At 42.2% G+C, this 22,942-nt stretch overlaps 1 protein-coding gene across 12 annotated transcripts in view; it reads left to right on the top strand.

The window, feature by feature from the left end:
• The window catches only part of FHOD3 (formin homology 2 domain containing 3), a 619,164-nt gene that overhangs the window by 81,014 nt on the left and 515,208 nt on the right, over window positions 1–22,942 (top strand). For all 12 annotated transcript variants that reach the window (XM_074945213.1, XM_074945211.1, XM_074945220.1 and 9 more), the window contains exon 3: window positions 21,176–21,240. In XM_074945213.1, coding sequence (XP_074801314.1) covers window positions 21,176–21,240 — 65 coding nt within the window. The remainder of the gene's footprint in view (window positions 1–21,175; window positions 21,241–22,942) is intronic.

Below are 22,942 nucleotides of genomic sequence, written 5' to 3'. Positions count from 1 at the left end.
CAGAGCCATCCTGCAAACAGGATGGCTGGGAATGATTAGCAGATACTGAGCCTAAACAAAAGGGTAATAGTGACCAGAAGACTGAATAAAGGAAACAAAACAACCCCACACTATAATAATGACTTAAACTAGCAAAAGCAAAGATATTGAGGTGGCTTTACTACAACACCCTTAAATTCTTGCTTCTTTTGCTTAAGTCAGAGTGGAAGTTAGGAGGTAAGCCTTGATTTTGTACCAGTAATTATACTTAGCATTTATGTGGTGCTTTATATGTTGCAAGCGCTCCACAGATATTAGCTAATAAATCTTCACAGTGCCCCTGTGAGGCAGGTGACTAAAGAGTATCCCCATTTTATAGCTGGGAAAGTGAGAGAGAAGAGTCAAGCTACTTGGCCCAGGCCATGCAGTGAGTCAGTGGCAAAGCCAAGTTCAGAGATCAGGACCTCCTGACTCGCACTGCAAATACTCCACTTCTTGAATCAGTGTAAATTTGAGTTTTTGTATTTATTTTTCTTTATAAATCTAGGGGATTTTCCAAGAGTCTCCTTGGGAACCCTCAGGAACAGCCTCATTCTTTTAAAACTCCTCCTTTTTCAAGGCCAGGCATTATCACCTCTCGTTGGCCAAGGAGAGTTAGAAAGGATTCCCACCAGATCCCATCACCCGTTGTTAGCTTATGGTTAGCCAAGTAGGTTGCTCTTGAGCAGTGCGAGATATTCCCTCCTAGCAGGGACTGAGTGCACTGCCCCCTCAGTGATCAAGCCTTTGACTTCCAGGGAAGCAAGAACCCAGGAATGGGAATCTAACATAGGTGTCCAGTATGTCAATGCTGAGCACCACTGTGAGGTTATATTTACCTTTAAATAATATATATAGAGAGAAAGTACAGACATGGATACGGTTGTAGTAATGACCTACTTACAGCAGAAGAGCTATTACCACCAAATACCCTTTGGTGGCATTTTGCCTCGTAAGAGTCTTATGAATTTGAGTAGCACTTTTAATATACAAAAATAGTCTAAGGTAGGCAACATGGGTCAGAGCAGGCCTACTTTGTTTAAATTTTGCAAAAACTAAAGTGAGCGTAGGATAAAGCCCTTGTACTCTGAATAATAGTTGGTCCTGAACCTGGGTCTGCGGGCTGCTGATCCACCCATAATACCACCTGATGGATCTACCAGTGACAGGGGAATTGGGAGCCCTAAGGTCTTATACACCACTAATGGTACCGACCAAAGGGGCCTTATTTGAGGCGCTCCAGCATCCTTGATTGTGCTGGGAACAGTATTTAAGCCAAAAAGAACAGACAAGAAGTTGTCTGTTGAACAATGAACGAATCCTGGCTTGCTGCTGCTACAGTCCCTATTGTCTGCTACCTGACTCCTGGCTTCATCCCTGATTCCTGACGTTGACTCTGCCCTTTTCCAGACTCCTGCGCTATGCCGTTTTCTGCTCCCTGAACCATGTCACCCTCGTTTCTGATTACTCCTGCTCCAACCCTCCTCTACGGCTCTTTGGCTTTTAACTCAGTGCTAACCCTTGGCTTCAGTGCCTGTTTTCCATCGGATCCTGCCTCCAACTTTTGGCTCTGACACCTGGCTCCTGATTTCAGACCTGTCCATTGGTCTCTGGTTTCTGAACACCAGGCTGACCACCAGGTTAGACTGCCCTTTCCCCAATCACTGGTACCGGTCTTCCACAGACCCTGATAAAAGGAGCCAAAGACTTCTCAAAAAAATCATACAAAGCAGGGCTCCTATCAGAGCTGAATTTGGTTTCCACTCATGGGCACCTTTTCATGACTTGTCTACCTGTCATGGGGAATGTAGCAGAGCACTGGTCCTTTAAGGGAGTGCAAATGGCCAGTTACCCCATTCCAGATGTCCAAAATAACAGAAGTGGTCACTGGGAGAGAGGAAAATGATGCTGGGGAGCAATCCGTGTCTGGGAGAAGGAAGGTATGGGGGTCATCACAGACCACTGTTCATTTAAGGGACCAGAAGCCTTGCAGAGTGGGTAAGACAAGGCTCCCCTCTTTCCCAGCCAGTGCAGACAGGTAATTGGGGTTATTAGACCCACCTGGACAGGATTAGGGAAGTGTTCAGGTGACTGAGTGAATGACTCAAAAGAAGGCTCCAAGCACTGTCGGGGGGAGCTACTGCATTGAGCTGTTGAGGGAAAGAAGCCAGCCAGCACACAGCCTCAGGAAGGAGGGCTCTGCAACCCCTAAACTTTGAGGAGTGAGCTACAGGCTGGGAAGGCAAGGACCGAAAGCAGAACACACAGGAAGAGGACTGTGGAACTCCTGAATGTGAGTGGGAGAGTATACAGGCCAGGGAGGCCTGGACTGGGAATGCAGAGACCGCAAGGGTGGGCTGTAAAACCTTGAAACTAAAAGGGAAACTGAATAATCTGAATAAACTAGACTGTGAAGAGATGGGGAATATTGTTTCAAAGATTTTTCTTATGGCTGGATAGTTCTGGGGAACGCTGAGGGTTACTGAAGCAGGGTGCCTGCAGGGCCACCTCAGGCCACAAGGGGGCATCCTGCTGTGGTTCCAGTCTGCCGGGAACATTCATAAAATCATAGGACTCAGGAGGTCATCTAGTCCAACCCCCTGCTCAAAGCAGGATCAGTCTCCAGTTTTTGCCCCAGATCCCTAAATGGCCCCCTCGAGGATTGAACTTACAACCCTGGGTTTAGCAGGCCAATGCTCAAAACATTTGGAGAAATGGTTTAATAAAAGTACCAGCTTGTCTAGTAATATACTTTTATTTCTGGAGAGCATGAAGTTATTGAAGGTTTACAATCAAACTAGCTTTGTATTGGGCATTTTTTTTTCTTTCATCATCATTATTAGGTTATTATGTACCTCTGTACTTGCGGTAGTTGCCATGCATTAGATGCTGAGTCTGAGTCCAACCAAGGGGAAGCCAAGTCCCCAGGAGCTCAGCAGAGCCCATTGATGTGAGATGTTTTATTACAGAAAAAAATTTCAAATTTTTCAAAGAATCCTGGAAAGTTTTAGTGACGGTGTTAAAAGAAGATGATTAGAACTGTAATAGCCTGTGGTAGATATGAAGGACAGAAGCTGGTGGCGTCACTGGCTAGGTGCAGGAGCAATGCTTTGGGAAGAAGCCTGCTCATCCCTACCAATCATTGCTGCTGCAAAGACAGAGGTTGTTTTTTCCCTAGGTATGTCTACACTGCAATCAGAGGTGTGATTCCAGCATGTGTAGACATTTCTGACCTAGCTTTGATCTAGCTAGTGTGCGTACCAAGAGCAGTGAAACTACTGCAGGATAGGCTGTAGAACCCCTTCTGGGACCCTGGGTACTTTCAGGCAGCTAGCCCACGCTGCCGTGGCTTTACGGCTTTGTTACCAGAGCTAGCTTGGGTATCTGTACAATTGTTGCACTCACACCCTCCAGTTGCAGTATAGGCATACCCTATGTGAATGACTCCAATACCTTCCTCGGCTGCTACTTAGCTTACGCAAGTGGCAGTATGATGATTTCATAGCTGCCCATTAAGTTCTGAGGAGAGCAATGAAAGTGACTAGGGTCTTGTAATTTTGCTGCTGCGGGGGAAAGTTTTATGAGCAATAGAGGAGGCACACTGGAATTGTGTGACTGCACGCTTAGAAAGACATCATTGCATAGATTTGCATTCAGTTCACATTTGGAGAGTTGATTTCACAACATTAAAGGCTAGAAGCTTCATTTTCTTCTTAACACGAAAATTTAAAAGCAGGAGCAATCAATAGTTAAAGACCTATTCTCACCCAGGAAAAATTCCTGTTCACCAGAGTTGAGAGGATTTTTTAATCCCTGGTTTTAGCAAGTCTGTGCTCATTGACTTTAATGAGACTTGTGCAGCTGAAATTAATGTAATTCTCTGAAAATTTACAAAGGTGATTTATTACTGTTTATACTTATTATTTATATTACAGATGTATTTAGACACTCCAGTCAGGATCAAAGACCCATTGTGTTAGGTGCTGTACAAATACCCTGTAAAATAAATTCTCTATCCTAAAGAGTTTACAGTCTAATTAAAAGAAAAGATACAAACAGGTGAGTGTAGCAAACAATAGAGAGGATGTGGGAGGGAAGATTAGAACAGTAGTAAAAGGAATGCATGGTTACATAGACCACCTATATGCAGTTTTCAAGTATGTGTTTTAAATTTGTAAATCAAAAGAAAATGTTAGTGAATAACAGTGTTTTACGTGATAGTAGATTTAAATATCTTTTTGTCTCATTGAAGGCTTTTTGCCATCATTAATATGTCATCATTAATATTGTAACTGGTATTATTGTCCCTCATTTTGAACATCTTACAGGGAATAAATATGTACAGAATGATGTATTGTGTGAAGGCATTTGTTAAGCGAACTAGTAAAGGTGGTGTTATTTATGTAACATTTCAGTCCATGCAAAGAAGAATCCCATAGCGAAGGTTCATTTTAAATCTCTAAATTAAACCAAGACAGTGGAGTTAAAACCCTTTAGTTTTGGGCAATGACCCTTAAATTCCTCAGTGCAGGGTATGAGATTTTTTGTAACTGATCTATTCTAATTGGAACAAAGAAATGTGACCCATATAGATGCTCTTTTGAAAATAATTTCCCACTTAATAAAAGATATAATATTTATATTGAGCAGAGGTGGAAAAGAAGTGGCCATTACACAGCCTTGGTTTTTTGCTAGAGATTAGACCATTGGCACTCTTTTGGTCTTTGCCAGGGGAGAGGTATGAAGAACAGTGGTTTCAGCTGAAGCTATTTATCAAGATACAGTTTTGAAAAACCAGTCAAGCCAGTAATACAAAGCCAATTTCTTTCAGCTTCTCAGATTATTGGCGAGGAGCAACTGGGCTGATCCCCAGTTCCTGTACGCTATCAAAATGGCATTAAAATTACTGATTGTATACTCTAGCCCATACTCAAGAAAGTACTAGAGCATGGGCTTATGTGCTTTCCTTAGCTGGGGCCTTTATGTTGAAGTTTAGTGTGTCAGGCCCTGTAACCAGAGCTCTGTATCTTCCATGATTGTGCGAATGCTGAACTGACTGAACAATATATTCCTTGCCAAAGAATTGTGCTCCAGTGACTAAGCTTTATTATTTTTGTAATGTTTCTGATCTTCACGGATATGAAGATTAATCTTAAAAATATGAAGTGAGCATAAGCCAGTGCTTGTTTTCCACAGGGTGCAAATAGTCTGAAACAGTCTAAGGGGTACATTACAATGGGTCATTAATTTTGAAACCTAAATATGACAATTTAATTGTCAACATTTTAGCAGACTAATATACTCTTCCCACAGTCCCAAATGGTCTTGCCTGGTAATCCAGGTGCCAAAATCCCCAACTGTGCCTTGCCTGACTGCCAAAATCTCCAGCATTCCTCTTTCAACTTCTATGATACAGTTATGTGCTGTTAATGCAAAAATTGTTTGGCACATTGAAGACTTGGATTGAGAAAACAAAGTGAATTTAGTTACAAACTAAATAACACAGGGGCTGCTGCACTCATTCTACTATTTATTTGCATTTAAAATATTTTAATTGAAGATGCTGCAGAATTTCCAGTTTGCAACACCAGGGCGTTTCAGAATCAAACAATTGCAGCAGAATTTATGCCCTGCTTGTGATTGAGTGCACAAGGCCTTGCTGTTAACTTCAACAGATGTTCTACAACTGACTGCCACTTTGGTTATTCTTTCAGTTGGGACTAATACCCTAAGATGGCTTTGCTTTTTCACTTGAGTATTTGTAGTTTTGGACTACTGCGAACTATTAAGGCACGCAGAGAGCTATCCACAACTTATTGGATAATAGAGCATGTCACTATATACCACAGGCCAAAAGTGCTATACGAAATCCTACAATGGACGTTTTTAACCTCATATTGTGTGGCAAACATTTTATCTAACCCCAGCCAGTTAGATGAAAGACCATGTCAACCGCTTTGGGATCCAAACCGAGGTCCTCTAATGTCAAAGGGCTAATGTTCAGCCCATTGAGCTGTTGCGGCCTTTTAATTTCCTTTGTTTTACCTCAACATAAATTTCAGAGCCCCGAGTGACCAGTATTTTGAACTCTGATCCCCTTGACACACACAAACCCTCCTAGATAAGTAAAATCGGAAAAGGGAGAAATGGGAAAGAGTTTCTGTTTCGTCTCCTTAGAGTAGTAATGTTTGAAAAGGGCCAGTCCAGAGCAGTTTAACTTTTGTTCAACAATAAATTTACCCAGTACATTTGCTCTCCACCTCATCAACCCCACCTAAGAGAAAAATCCATCAATAATCAAAAGACTAGTGTCTTAGAGACAAAGCATATGTCATTTTAGATCTGGTATGTTTTATATTTTAAACAATCTCCAGGAGCAGAATGTACGCAACTTCTCTACATTGTGTGCTCATTGTTGTGTGCCACATATTCCTGGTAATTGGTTAGAACATATAATATCAGGTAATATTCAGTCATCAATAACCTAATGAAAGAAAGCTGAGAAATAAATCATTGAGGGTATGTAATAATTCAATAAGTGCCTCTCATTCACAACGAGCTGATCGTGAATGTAACAACTAGGTGGAAGGTTACATCATTTGTCCTGTTAGAATGAAATACATTTTATTTCCTAGCATTTTAACTACGGGAAAAAATCTGGCCACCGTTATGCCTTATTTCCTCAGTAAAGGGATATAAGCATTATAGTCAGATAACATTTAAATACAAATGTAGTTGCACACTTTGTAACTCCCTCGCTACCCCTCAAAGTATACTGATCCTTCCTGTTAGAGACATGAAGTAAGGGTGGATCCAAAGCTTTTCGAAGTCAACAGTGCTACTGCCCTTGATTTCAGCATGCTTTGGATTGGGCTCTAAATGAGGTCAGTTAATAAAATGTTCTGTAACTTCCCAGTTTTAATGTGTTGGGGTTTTTTTTGGATAGGTGTTGGAGGATGTATATCCAAAGTCATGCTACAGATCTAATTTTTGCATTATATATACTTTTTGAAGATTATTTAGATTCATACATGCCCATGAAGGCCAGGATTAGTGTTCCAACAGCAATGTTAACTCTCCCTCCTTGCCTTTATGAAACCTTGGAAATTCAGTGTGGCTGAGGGGAGGCTGAGTACAGGACTAAGATGCAGAAACTCTTGAAATCTAATAGTGGCTTTGCTACTGCCTCACTAAACATCTTGCATCTACGGTGTGTTAGCTGGGTCCCAAATGTAGTTTTGTGTACTTGAATAAAAATTTAATTTGCAAACTTTGAAGACCTACTTGCACACTCAAGCAAACATTTTTAATTAAAAATCATATAAAAAGATGATAAACATTTCATATATGTCCATTCCCATCACAGCTGATAATAAAAATATTTGTCTGCCAATGTACCCCTTAAAAACTGGTTGCAGTTTAGAAAGTAACTATGGGTATTCTACGGTAGTACCTAGCAGTGGTCTTTTGTTATGTCAAGTGATAGAGGCCTGTGTTTTGTGAATTGAAGGACCAAAGTTGTTTTCCTGATAGGATGCATATTTTATTAGATGATAATTTCTTTGTGTTAAGATTGGAACCACAGTCTTCTTAAAAGTCCAGTTGGATCATCTTTTTAACACACATACTCAAGGAAAAATCCTCATGCTTTCCAGTATTTAGGGCTATGCCTCAGTGGCTTATAAAATGTATTCAGAAAACTCATTACACTGCGTGAATAATTTTTGTGAAACTACTGAGTATTCCATTGCATGTTTAAAAATTTCTCTGAATTTATTAAAATACCTATTGGTGCCCATTCTGTGCTCTGGGCACCTATCCCGTGCATTTTTAATGACTGGGATAGGTGCCCAGAGGACAACATACTACAAATATATTGCCCATTAACATCCATTAACTCCCCAACCTCAGCTCATCCCCTCCAAAATGCATGGGGGGAAAAGATGAGCAGATGTCACAACACAACAACATTAACTTTGCATTACTTAATATTTGATAAAGTAATGGGCCAGATTCTCAGATGGTGTGAATCACTGTAGCCCTATTTTAGCAGTAGAGACTCTGGCCCACTGTGTTGGTTTCCTCTTTTCTTTAAACTATATATGGCATGTTTAAGAGTGATCAATATGTGGTATGTTTTAATTTTAGGAAGTCAAAACTCTTGATTAATAGTGTGATTTTATTCCCCCAGCAATAATTTGGGATTCTTCTCCATAAAAATCTATGAATATATTTATTAAAACCCCCAAACTGTTCAAAATTAATTTTTTACTAGCAAACCACATAGAAAATTCTGGAAACCACATTTATTCTGGATTATTTATTCTCCTGCATCAGTCAAGTTATAGCACTCTCAACTACCAAGAATCCTATTTGGTCAAAACGATTTTAAAAGAAAATTACAAAGGAGAAAATTGTCTTGACTATAAAAGCATTCAGTGAGTTTTTTGATGTATGAAATCTCCCACACATCATGGAGGAGCACAAATCTAATTGGGATAAGGATATAAGAAAATAAGAAAAATTGCAGGCAATCCAGTCCAAGTAGAATACCTGAAGTTCTGGATTAAACTGATTCCCAGTGAATCTATAAAGTATAAAGACATATTAGTAACCTTCTTACAGAAATCTATATGCTGTAATTTAATGGCAACATCTTAGCTGTCTGCGTAGAACCCATTACAGTACTTGTGAAGCCAGGAAAATTATGAATGACTGTGCAAACTAGTGGCCAATCTCATTGAGAATGTAAATATGTTTGGCAGTCATGGCAAAAAGTTTGGAAATAATACTTCCAAACACTATTAATCCCAACCACATTGGATTTATTAAAAATAGATTGCTGTGTAGAATTAGGCAAAGAAGAACCTGAAGCTGCTGTCATATTAGCATTTAGTAGAAAAAGAGCATGTATGTTTGTCTGGGTATACCGCAAGAAGGACAGGAGACTTGTTATGGATTTTAATCAGGCTGCAACTTTATTATATAGATGTCAGGGACTACCTGGCAGGCAAATACATGCTTATTCAAATCAATTCTCCAGGGCTTCCACCAGCCCCACTTTGTTTCCATCCAGGTCCCTCAGCCAACCCATGGCTTGGACCTTACCATCCACCACCCTTGTAAGAGGGTTAAGGAGGCCTATGAGAATGGGGCGGGGAAGATTGGCTCCCTGCCATACCAATCAGAGAAGTCCCCAACCCCTACCCTCGTTCTGTTCCTTTATCCAGTACCTCCTTTTAAATCCTTTACCAGGCCATTTATCTGGTCATTGGCTGCCCTCCCTATGGAGTACCTGCACTGGGCATCCACCACAAGGAGGTGCCAACAATTTGCTTGGCTGCCTCCCCCCCAACCCCGCCGGGTTCCCAGACATTTCCAAATGGCCTCTTGTCTAGCAGCCTTACTGGGGAGAAAGAACCCATTGTCCCATGTGTGATTGCCAAGGGCACCAGCAGCTGCATTGTCCTTGACCCAGTACTGCAACAACCGCCCTCCATGGAGGGCCACATAGGTGACCCGTTCTCTGGATCCTGGAATTGACAAGACTCCTTAAAAGAAAGCAAAATAAACAACTTGTAAGCTGGAGCCAAAAATCTCCATTCCACCAACCACATCACATTCCAAGGTTCCAGAGAGCCAGCAGCATCTGCTTGGGTTCACTGCTAGCCCCCTGGTGCAAGCTCACAAAATCTGTCAAACTGGAAACGAGACAAAGTGTCTGCTATGCCATTATCCATGACCAGCACGTGCTTGGAAGAAAAACAGATGTTGAAGCTTAAGCATTGTAGAACAAACGCCCTTACCAACTTCGTAATCCTGTGCGATCTGGAAGTTTGGCGATTGATAACTTGTACCACTGCCATGTTGTCGCACCAGAAGCACACCCTTTTATTAGCCAGCCCCAATCCCTAAATCATCACCGCAACTAAAATGGGGAAAAATTCCAAGAAGGTCATGTCACGCACAAACCTGTTTTGTGTCCAGGAGGTGGGCCATTTTTTTACACACCATTTACCTTCATAAAACACCCCAAAACCTGCATCCCCGGCCACATCTGAGTGGATTTTTAACCCCTTTGTAATAACCATTCCTCCCTCCACAATGATACCCCATTAAATCAACTCAGAAAACTTTCCCACACCCTCAAGTCTTCCTTCATCTCTCTAGTGACTTGTATGTAATGGTGTGGCCTGGCTATGCCGGCCGTTGCCGCTGCCAGCCGGGCACAAAACGCCCGCCCCGGAGCAACAACCCTGCAAGCAAAGTTCAGGTGCCCCAGAATAGATTTTTAGTTCCTGCAGTCTGAGTTTTTTAGGCCCCAGTGCTCTCTGGAGCAACCCCGATAGGTCCTGAAGGTTATCCTGAGGGAGCCGAGATACGCCCTCCCTGGTGTCCAGCCCAATGCCCAGGTAGGTCAATACAGTGGAAGGGACTTCTGTTTTCTCCTCCGCTAGGGATACCCCCAACTTTTTAGCCAGGGCCTGAAATGTGTCCAACAGCTGAACACACTCATTTGACCCAGCTCACCCTGCGAATAAAAAATCATCCAAATAATGCACTACTTGGTTTAGTCCTGCTAACCACACCACTGCCCATTGTAACATTGTCCTGAATTTCTCAAAAGCTGCACAGGATACTGAACAGCCCATGGGCATAGCCTTGTCAAAATAAAATTGCCCCTCAAAACAGAAACCCAACAGGTCAAAGTCCAGTGGGTGCACCGGCAGTAGCCAGAAAGTAGACTTGATATCACATTTAGCCATTAGCGCCTTAGGGCCACACGCCCTAACGATACAAATGGCTTCATCAATGGAGGAATAGCATAGGAACATAGTGCTGGGTCTATCCCATCATTAACAGAGCCAGCCACCTTGCGGGTACGACAGGTGATGAATTAATCGGTATGTCCCTGGGGTCTTCTTGGGGACCAACCCTAGGGGGGAAACTCTCAGATGTGCTATAGGCAATTGATTAAATGGCCCAGCTATGCTGCCCTCCTTAAATTCTTGTGCAGTCTTTTTTTGAACAATATGTCCTGTCCCAGCTACTGACTTTAAATTTTCTGACATCAAATGAATTCTATTTCCCACAAAAGGGATCCAAAATCCTGCTGTAAACCCCTCCCACAAATATGCCCCATCTTCCCTGTTAGGGTAATCCCATAGGATAACCCTTAACACATCTGGCCTAACTGGCGTTGGGGCCCGTGCCCATTGCACCACCCTCCCGCTTGTCCCCCTCCCCAGCTTGTGCTCTGTGTTCCAGACCCTGTTCCACCTGCACCAAACCTGCTGTTGACACTTGCGCCACCCCCATTCCTGTTTCCTCCCTGTGAACTTCCCTTTCTGCTCTGGCAAGAACGGGCTGAATGGGTCCCAAAACATGTCTTGCAAACATGCCTGTATCTACAGGAGTTGCGAACACAACCACCATCATTAAATGCCCAGCAAATATTATTACATGCCTGGGGCCCCTCCTGAGCTAGTTGCAGTATGAACAAACCACTGTCTGTGTGAACTCCTGGCGCCCTTGGTGTCATCCACGCCAACCACAGTGTGTGATGAGGTGTGTCCTACCTTAACCCAGTTGGTGTTGCTGCCCTTAATCGAAACTGCTCATCCTAATTAAACCAGGACATGCCCCCAAACATATTGTGTGCCCGCCTAATTATGTCCATATACTTAACCAAGGCAGGGCTCCTCTCTGGGGAGGCCTGTACTGTAACACCCGCGCAGATGAGGAAGGCAGTCTCCCAGTTTTCCCATGTTCTCGGCACCCTTGGCCTCTTGGGCAGCTCGCTGTTTTGCTTGCCTTGCCCCTGTTTACTGTCTGTCAACAGCTCCCTGTGCAACAGGGATAATATATATATATCCACGTATTTGCCTCTCAGGATTTTATCTTTAGTTGTTCTGAGTAGGTGAACTCCCATCAGGTCAGCCACCCCGGCATAACCGTATTCAGGACTGAATGGAGGGAGTTCCGCAGAGCCCTGCTCCCCCATAGACCCCCCTGGGAGTTTCTACTGTGTCCCATGAGATTACATGCCCTGATGGCCTATGAGTCCCCATGTGCCCAGGGGGTTCGTTCCCAACATGGGCTTTGCTACCTTTGCCGGGGGCCTGTCCCTGTCCTGCTGCCCAAACTTGAGCCCATGCTGGGCCTACCCTGTCACCCTGTGCAGACCCATCACACCTAGCTGCCTGAAGCTGCTGTAGTAAATGCAAATTAGCTTGCAGCAGCTGTGTAATACCACGAGTGCCCAAACTGAAAGTGCCGCCCCTGGGGCGGGTCTGCCCAGGCTTCTGGATCTCCCACTCCTGGGCCCAGAGTATTTACTACCCTGATAGGCTCACTCCTGTCCCCCTCAGGTGAACTCACTGAGTGACTGGTTGAGCACAGTCCCTGCACCTCGCTGTGGCCCCTGCAACTGCCACCCCTTGCCAGGCTGGAAGGCTGGATACCACCTCTGCCACTCATCCCCCCAGCCCCTGTGTGGTTCAGATCACACTCACCCCTGGGATCAGCATTACTGCCATCCCTTGTGTTCAGTGGAAGAGAACATCCTGGTTCGAGGTGACGCTGTGCCCTTTGGAAGTGCTGTGGAGAAAACATCAGAAACCACTTCACTGGCCATTTGCTGCACAACTCCGCTGACTACCCCATTAATCCACACAGCCTACTCACCTGTATGCATGGACGCTTCCCCTCAGTCATTTCCCTCCTTCAGTCCATGGGGCTGCCCTAGGTTATGGCTTGGGTTATAAAACACTCCACCCTGGGCATTAGCAGCCCCCCTACCCTTACTGCAATACTCCCTTGGGTCCCCTTCCAGCCCCTGGGCTCCATTGGGACTGCCCTGTGCTGCAGCTGCTGCCTCTGCTTGTCCACTTTCCAGCAAAGGTACAGACACCTGAACAGCAACCTGCTCACAACCAGAAAGAATTGCAGCCTGATAGCCCATACATCCACTTGCAGCACGGCCGGTACCTGAAACAGCTAAATTCCCTTGCCTCCCTCCTCCTCCCAATGCACTAGCATCGCTTGCCAATTTACCCTTCCAGCCTGCTTATGGGTGGAAGTACCTGGGGCAGGGGGATGCTAGCTCCCCTTCTTTCCACTCTCCCCTTTCTGCGTGAGCCTGAAGCCACGCTGTCTCATGACTGCAGTAGGGGCCGAGCAGCAGCTTCACTTGCTAAATCAACCCCCTTGTGTCCTACTTGTAATTTGCCTGTGCCTTCACATGTTCCTCTGGTATAACTTCTGACTTTTATATAAGGCATAATTGTTAATAGGATAACATCAAACTCTTCTTGGGTTAGAAAGAACAAAAAGAGGTGCTCTCTTTCCCCCCTCTTGCTCCTACTTCTACTCCTGAACCACAGTTGTGCTGCTACAATCAGGCAGAGTCCTCGAATACTGACAGTATGTAAACCAGTGTATAACAATGAATTGTTGCTTATCTTCAATCCTAACTATGGATTTTCAAATATATTCTTTATGTAATATATTTATATACATTTGGACCCCTATTCAATTACAAATAAAAAGGGGGGAAATCTGAGATTTTATCTATTTCCAGAAAATGCATTACTGTACACTTTGAAAAATGGCACTTCAAGTGGCTACCTTAAACTGAAGTATCAGAGAGCAAGCATTAGCTTATCAGCATTATTAACTTTATTTCCAATGGCTGACAGGCTACATTGTGCATACAAGGAGAATTCACTGCTATCTCCTCAAGAAGTCTGGATTTAAATATACGCTAAGGTAGATTTCACTAAACGTAAGTCAGATTTTGAAAGTTTGAAGTTCAGTTTTTCTACTGACTTGCTTGAACACAGTAAAACAAATCCTATGCAGTAGGTTGTGGCTTTACTGCACATCTTTGTGATTCTAGGCAATAGTTTGTGGATATGGATTTATTTGAAAATGGAACCAAACACAATAATTTTCAGCGCGCTTCTGAATAGCCATCAAATACTATGGTGATGAGGGCAATATAAGAACCTATATAGACTAGAATAGCAGCCTTGGATTCATTATGAATGGAATAGGGCAGTTCAGAATTCTGTAAGCTCAGACTGGGATTTGATTTTAATAGTTACTAGCTCCAAGGCAAAAAGAAGGTGAAACTTTTGAAATCTTCCAAAAGGTGAAGAAAGATATACTTTTCAAAATGACTATCCAGTTAGAAAAAGCTGATATCCCCGTGGTATTTTGTGATTTTTAAGAAAATTTAGGCTGGTATTTGTAAAGGGCCTGGTTTTCAAAGGGAGTTGGGTGACCTATGCCCTTTAAAGTCCCAGATGTAGTGTACAGATTTAAGACTTGTTTTCACAAATATATGTGTTCAGATGTGATTTGTGGAAGTTAGAGAGGAAGAGCTTGATCATTCCCCTACCAATGTAATATTGTCCTGTTAAGATATGAGAACGCAGCATTTAATTTATGCTTTCTCCTTAAAATTTTTCTTTTGTTTTCTCCTTGAAGTTCAAATTCTGCCTAGTTATCAGAGCTATGATTCAGTAGTTTGATAGTCTGATAAGAACAAGAGAGAAGTAGCATGCAAGTAATAAACAGTTATCACCTCCAGAGGAGTGAATGTGTAGAGATTCCTTTGTTTTGATTTTGACATCTGTCATGGCATACTCCTGCACAACTAGTGGTGGTGAGGTTATTCTATGTGCATACCGCCCCTCCCATCAATTTGTCCTGGTGATCAGGGGGAGCTTTGGAAAAGTTTCTCATTTATCTGAGAACAAAATTCTCACAGATGATGAATGTTGGCAGGTGCTTTGTAGTCTTATTCATTCAAAGGTTAGAAAAGCACAAAAAGTTTATTTGGATATTAAACCACATCGCCCCGTGGAATGTCCTCTTAAATTTCTGTAAGGTGTGTGTTCTGTCGACATCCCCCAACCTCCCAGTGTACAGGCAAGTGTTACATTAAAATGGGGAGAAAATATTAACTGGTTTTTTAAAGTTATTGTCATTTAGTCTGTACTTATGGGCCTGGGGTGAGATTCCATGTTGTGGCTCTAGAACTCTCAGTCCAGAAGGAAGTGGGGCTATGGTGGCTTTAAGCCACCTTTGTAACCTTTGATCCTGGGCTGTTCTGGAAACTGAAGAGGCTCCTGGCATAACTTATTCAGTCCTGGGGATCTGTCTAAGGGCTTGTCTTACAGGGTGGGTTGGTTATGTGCTCTACAGGCATGTGATTCCTAAATGTGTTGTGCATTAATCGGTCTATGTCAGGGATCAGCAACCTTTGGCATGTGGCCCACCAGGGTAAGCCTATGGCGGGCTGGGCCAGTTTGTTTACCTGCCGCATCCGCAGGTTTGGCCGATCGCAGCTCTCACTGGCCACGGTTTGTCGCTCCAGGCCAATGGGGGCTGCAGGAAGCAGTGGCCAACACATCCTTCAGCTCACGCCGCTTCCAGCAGTCCCCATTGGCCTGGAGCGGTGAACTGCGGCCAGTGGGAGCTGTAATCAGCCGAACCTGCAGACCTGGCAGGTAAACAAATTGGCCCGGCCCGCCACGGGGCTTACCCTGGCGGGCCACGTTCCAAAGGTTGCCAGTCCCTGGTCTATGTAGACCCTGCTGCTGGTGCACTTTAACATAGTGCTGTTTGAAACAGTACTACATAGAAGTGCACTAGAGAACCTTTAGCGTGCAGCAGCAGAGTTTACCCGGACCAATAAATGTGCAGCACGTTAGCGTGCTTTAGACATTACACCCCATCATTGTAGACAAGCCCTGAGTTATGGCAGCCTTTTTGAGCTGCCCTAAGGGCCACTGAGCTGCCTGGAATCTCGGCAGCACGGCATGCAACAGACATGCCTTTCCTGACCTCAGCCTTGCCCTCTACGCCAGAGTTTGCAAGAGGGTCCTCAGAGGACACCTTTATATCTGTCTCCATCAGTTCCTGCACCAAAAGAATCCACCCCGAATTGGAAATGAGATTTTTAGGGCCCCTCTATGCCACTTCAGGCCTTCTACCTGACATAAAGCGATTGGAGCAGGATGGGGATCTTACCCTGATCGGCCTTCCAACTTGCCCATGATGCTGTTCCTTTTGTGCCGTGTTACCTGTTCTTTTGTAAGTCAGTTTATCTCCATCTCTTCATTTTATTTCTCTTTTTGGTCTTTCTAAAATACCCATGTAAAAGAGATACTGGAGGATGGACTACCAGTTGCCATATTGAAACCTGGTCTGCCTGAAGGCTGCTTGTTTTGTTCTCTTTCTTTACATTGTTCGTACCTTTTAGGGAAATAACTGGTGTTTATTTGTTTGTTACCTTTTAAAGTTTTAATAGTAAGATTACCTATGGACCAAAGATTTAAGAATGTTACATACACTGGCAATTCAAGCTCTTTTTATGCTATGGCCCAGATCCAGCAAAGCATCAAAACCTGTGTGTAGCTTTCGACACGTAAATATCAAGGTGTATGGGACTACTGATGCATTTAAAGTTGTGCTTATGCTTAAGTGCTTTGCTGGATTGGGGCTTATATTACTTAAAAGTACTTTTTTTTTCTTTTGATGACTGGGTGATTTGGATTTCTACCAGCCTTGAATTAATACACACTTAGTATTAAGTTAAAGGGTCAGCAGCTCTATTGAATACATACAGTATCAGTTTTCTCTTTTCTTGACCTGTGACTGTCAATGAAAGGATAACAATACTACTTCATGCTTAGATTACACCTTCTGTCCAAAGGTCTCAAGCCTGAAGAGTTTTTCAGGAGTGTTTTTGCCTTCCATGGATTCCAATGAGGGTTGGGTGTGTACAGAGGGACATCACGGATCAAAAAAGTCATGAAGTAGATACTTGATCATAGAGCAGAAAGTTGGAAGGTCATCCATTGTATTTCTTGGCTTCAAAGCATGATGTACTCATTGGATAAAATGCTACTTTTATTACTGCTTTAGCCACTTACATATAGCCATTAAAAAATCAACATCTCAAGGATATTGTTCCTACAAAAGGAATACTGTTAACGTGTAATTTGAGATGCCCCATAAATGTAAATCTTCATTATTGTATTGAATTCAAATGACCTTCATATTTCGTATGTGATACCGTCATATATAATTATATTTTACATTAAGCATTTACTGGAGCTAGTGAACTCAGATTTCACATTGCTTGAAAGAAAATATTTATGGGAGAAGCCACTTGGTTTGCTTGTAATGTTATGTATTCCTTTTGCTGCTGTTAAAATATACATCTAGCAGAGTACATTTATTTATCCTGGAATAAACTTTGTTTTATCTTCTACTGAACAATACAGTCTTGTATTTATGGCAATGCTTTTTTTCTTGGTACATGATTGTGATAATAAAAACTGAGCTTAATAGCTCATGTAATAGAGCAATTAGGTACAGAAGTTTGAATGATTTTTCTTCACAATCTATTAAACACAAATATAATAATTAATTAGCAAAAAGGAAAAGGATAATTGTGACAACCCCAGGGTGATAAAATGTATTTAATTAAATATTAGAAAAATTCCCTTCTTTAAATGCGAGTTGTATACATTTCTGACATTAGGTTAAGTTGTGCCTAACAACCAGGACCCATGCCATGATTTAGCTTTTATTTTGCCATAACATAATAATAATAATAGAGCTCTGTGTACAAGTAGGTCTTGAAGTGATTTTAAAAGGGTAGTATCATTAGTGAACTGTATGGCATTTACTCAGTCTAACCTCAGAAGAATTAAAAACTGAATTGACAGGGGTCCTCCGATGATGCTGATCCACTCACTAAACTATCCCAGTTCCTTAGCTAGTTGTTTAAAATGAAGTTATACTCTGAAGTGTAACTCTCTTTGTGGGGGTCTATATTTGTTGTTTCTCAATAACTTACAGGTCAGAGTTTACATGCAAACTCGCACCAGAATCTGACTACTGAATGCATCATCACCAATTATAAAGATTCTGCAATCAAGTCTTAGTAGACTTTGATGATGATGCATTACTCAGACTGAAATCCATTCACTCTTCTGTAGCTGTCTTGTGTGGGGAGTCCTGGGAGTTTTGCTTTTGACAGTAAAATAAACAGATACTTTTGATTAAATATTCATGGTAAATAGGCCCAGTGGCCTGTGATGGGATATCAGATGGGGTGGGATCTGAGTTACCCAGGAAAGAATTTTCTGTAGTATCTGGCTGATGAATCTTGCCCATATGCTCAGGGTTTAGCTGATCGCCATATTTGGGGTCGGGAAGGAATTTTCCTCCAGGGCAGATTGGAAGAGGCCCTGGAGGTTTTTTGCCTTCCTCTGTAGCATGGGGCATGGGTCACTTGCTGGAGGATTCTCTGCTCCTTGAAGTCTTTAAACTACGATTTGAGGACTTCAGTAGTACAGATATAGGTGTGAGGTTTTTTGCAGGAGTGGTGGGTGACATTCTGTGGCCTCCGTTGTGCAGGAGGTCGGACTAGATGATCATAATGGTCCCTTCTGACCTAAATATCTATGAATCTATGAATATATGATTAATAAAGCATCATTTATGCATAGTCGGTTTTCTTTAATGCCATTGTGATCTGGAAGTTTACTAACGAGGTGATATTTATATGTTGGAAAGGTTTTTAAAAGAGTCTTTATCCTGAGAAGGGCAGAACTGGGAGGGATACAATGACAAGGAACTGATCAGGAATGTCAGAACTGAGAGAAAAGGAAGAAGGCTCCCTTTACTATTCCTAATTGCTAATTTACAGTATTAGTGGAATGAAGAATGAAATTGTTATTATTTCCTGGCATTTAAGTGAAAACCAAATAGCAGTATCTCCATGTACTGGTATCACCAACACGGCTGGTAATAATTAACCTGATGACCAGTTTCCCTTTAACCCCAGTGACTGCCTGTTGAATAAGATCATGACAAACAGAAAGCGCAGCTATGGTTTCCTTTCAATAGCAAATTGACCTTTTTTGAAACTTCATCCAATAGGCTAACCACTGATTGAAGGCGAAAAAGCTATTTGTGTTTAAAAATCCATTTTGCTGGCAGCATTATTACCACATTTCAGTTTTTTAATTTTTGGTGATGTGGTTTCTGACCCTCTGCGTGGTGTACAGAGAAAGCTTATAAATTCTACAGCTGGCCTGGTTTAAAATGGCATGTTTCAGAGAAAGGAAAGAATAAATCTCCATGATTATCTTGAGCATTCATTACCTGAGTTCACTGTTTTTGTTCTCATGACTACCCTTTCTGTCCGTCTATCTTAAGTACTCACCTGGCTCCAGTAGTGTAGTATCTGTTCACCAACAGTCTTCAATGCATTTCTCATCACTCCATCCTTGTGAGGTAGGGCAGTGCTATTATCTTTATTTTACAGGTGGTGATCTCTGGCACAGAAAGATTATGTGACATGCCCATGATCACCAAGGAGATCTGTAGTGTAGCAGAGAATTGAACCTCTGACTTCCACATCCCAAGCTTGAATCACCAACCCATCCTGATCTCTTCATAAGGGAAAGGTCATCCGTAACGTCAAAGTATTAATAACAGTGCAGAAGAAGGAGCATAGAAGACACATTTTTTCACCTTTATAACAGCCAACATGCTGGGACACACCATAGTAAAACTACAGTGCAAATCCAGTGCATGGAATCATATGTCAATGAGTGGAACTAAAATGAATCTCTCTCATTTATTTGCCACTTTTAATCTGAAAGGATCCCAAAGCACTTTGTGAATTAGATATTTCACACAAGTCATTGCACTTTTGTGCTGGAAAAGGGCAGCTGTAGACAGAGCACAGGCCATAAAGTGCAGAAGGATACTGTGTCCAGTTGAAATTTCAGGAGTAATTCAGGTGCACAGATTGTCATTACCAAAATTGGAATTTGTTCAGAAAACTGGGGTTAATCTCCATACTATACAGAATACATGTGAGGGAATAGAATGTTAGTGTTTGGAATTTCAAAAGACCTGCAAATCTAGTAGTCTTAAAAGAGCTTTTATATTTTGAAATTTTGTTTCATACCACTGTAAAGAGAGAGCATTTGAAAACCAATGTAATTTAAAGGTTTGATATAAACCTAAAAGAAAACATATTATTGTAAGAGTGGCAGTGAATTCTTCAGTTACTAGTACATAAGTAATTCCATTCTAACCTCAGTTTTCAGCCACTTACATAATAATTCTTAATTTTTGCAGGCCTGGCATTTGCCTAAATGTGGGTTTTTGTCTGGCAAATTGTACTGGGAGAGTGAAAAAATTCTTTTTTACTCATGTTTAAAATAAAACTCACAACTGTTCTGCTGAAACAGCTATGGAAAGGAAGTTGAAATATGGCTTGATGGTATTCCTTGTTGAAGAGCAGAGCCACTGTATCATCTGATGAAAAGTGGTTTGATCGATTGAGTTGTGACCCATTGAAAATTGCAATATGTCTATTGGCAGAAGACTTTGCACAGAAATTTCTCACTAAGATGGTGAGCAGCTAAGGCAGGCTGTGTAGTATGTGAGCTTGTGGCTAACTTGTATGCACAGTGGAAAGATTAAGGCTAGAATGTGACCTCGGGTACAGTCCTGAACAAGTCCCGAGAGCCACTGTGCCCCAAATGCCCTGTTGAGGCGCAAAGCCGAAGCTCTGCCCACTCCCCACCACTTTCTTGGAAGGTAGAGTATCCAGAGATCAAGGACTGTGCTTTTGAGCAGACTGAAGATCCAGATAGATCTGTCCAGTCAGTACAGCAGATGCAGGGAGGGGTAGCCTTACTCCTGTGCTGGGTCAGTAAGACAAGGATGCAGCATAGGCCTTAAGGAATGAGGAAGGCCTCCTTAAGCTTGTAGGAAACATGGTACATTGTATTGATATAGAAATGTGATCATGTACTTAAAGACTCATCAAAATGCATATGCAGAAGGAATGGACAGAGTTAAGGTTGTGTATGCAATCTTTAATTGAGCATTGTCTTTTTTAATGCTCAGCCATAAAAGGCATAAGTACAGCATTTCAAATCATGGGGTCCCTGGGAACTACAATAACACAAATAATAAAGAATATTTTTATGAAGAGAAAAACCCTGCATCATTGCTTGGAGCTCCTTTAATGTGGAATTTCTAGTGATATTAGATGAGAGATCTCTTTGTGGTTTCAATACTCACATCAAGTTTTCCTCTTTTTTCCCAGGAGGGGCAAGAAGCACAGTATAATTCTGAGGACCCAGCTCTCAGTGAGAGTCCACGCCTGCATTGGTAAGTGAGGCTCTAAATGACAAAACAGAGAGTACTCTGGGAAACGAGTTTGAGGACTATGATGAGATAAGCTTGCTTTCTACAAAGTTAAAGTGAATAGGCCATATCTTGTTCACTGTACTTGAAAAAAATACCTCCCACTGATTGCAGTGGGATTGTTGTATGGGTGAAGTGAAGAGGGTTCTACTTTCATTAATAGTCAGGGATTTATCTCTAGGAAATATCAAAGTGACTAGGCATTGTGGATACGAGCTGACATTACTCAATTTGGACAGCTGTTCCTGGATCCTGGTTTGAAACATACCAAGGGATATGTAATAATGTTACTAATATAAAGATCCCATATTTTCAGTATGTACAAGTCCAACATTTTCTTTTGAACTCTGGATACAGGATGGCTGTATCTAAACCTTTAATCACATTTGAGGAATTGACCCAGGAGCAAGCTGGAACAAAAGGTTTAATTTCTAAGTTATATGCAATTTTGATTGAAAAAGATGTTGATAAGAAAACAACCCAGATGGAAAGATGGGAAAGGGATTTGGGCAAATAAATTGATCTGGATTAGAGGGTCTCTATATGGCAAGGCAGATATACATCTTCAATTTGTGTAGCTCATAAAGAATGTTTGTATAAATTACTGTATAAATGGCTTTTGACTCCAGATAAGATCAATCATATTTTTGCTACTAGGGAGGTGCTTTGTTGCAGGGGTTTGGGGAAAGAGGAACATAGAAGCCATGTGGTGGTTGTGTCTAGAAACTAGACAGCTTTGGGAGGAAATTATGAAAGACATTCATCTTATGACAAAATGTCAGCTTCCTAGAGATCTCCCTGATCTGCTTACTTAGTGCTCTACTAAAAATTTTTTTATTGTGTGGCTTTGTATTGCACATTATTGGAGAGCTGTGACTTCTCCTCCATGGAATTGTGGCATAGTAAAATATGGACTGTCCTTGTAATGGAAAAGTTTTTAAAAAGAGAAGAGCCAAAAAGAGAATAGGTATTTAGAAATTTGGTCACCCTTTTTAGCAGACTCAGAGGAGGAGAGCTCCGCAGCCAGCAAGCCAGAATCTTTCATAGAATCATAGAATATCAGGGTTGGAAGGGACCTCAGGAGGTCATCTAGTCCAACCCCCTGCTCAAAGCAGGACCGATCCCCAATTAAATCATCCCAGCCAGGGCTTTGTCAAGCCTGACCTTAAAAATATCTAAGGAAGGAGATTCCACCACCTCCCTAGGTAATGCATTCCAGTGTTTCACCACCCTCCTAGTGAAAAGGTTTTTCCTAATATCCAACCTAAATCTCTGCCACAGGTTCTTTGAATATTAGCCTGTTCCTGAATGGGTAATGTACAATGTAATATGTTAACCTTTTATTGTAACTTTGCCTCAGTAAAAAAGTTTCAAACATAAAATGAAGAGGCTTTGGCCCATATGTGATTGAGGGGAATTAATGTGTAGAGCAGGGGTCTCAAAGTCCTGGCTCACGTGCCATCTGCGGCCTGAGAACCTCCCCACTGCGGCCCATGGAGAAGAAATGCATGCAGCCACGCTGCCGGCTCTGTCTGCTGCAGGCACTGCCCCCCACAGCTCCCATTGGCTGGAGGAGAGGGACAGAAATACCATCATTAGTCGCCAGGCAGAGTCAGCCATGGAGGCAGCATCATTAGTTGCTGAGCAGAGTCAGCCAGGGAGGCAG

Source organism: Natator depressus, chromosome 2 (genome assembly GCF_965152275.1).
Source record: "Natator depressus isolate rNatDep1 chromosome 2, rNatDep2.hap1, whole genome shotgun sequence".
Taxonomy (NCBI): Eukaryota; Metazoa; Chordata; order Testudines; family Cheloniidae; genus Natator; species Natator depressus.
Note: the sequence above shows the minus strand (reverse complement) of the source record. Positions and strands in the feature narration are given on the sequence as shown.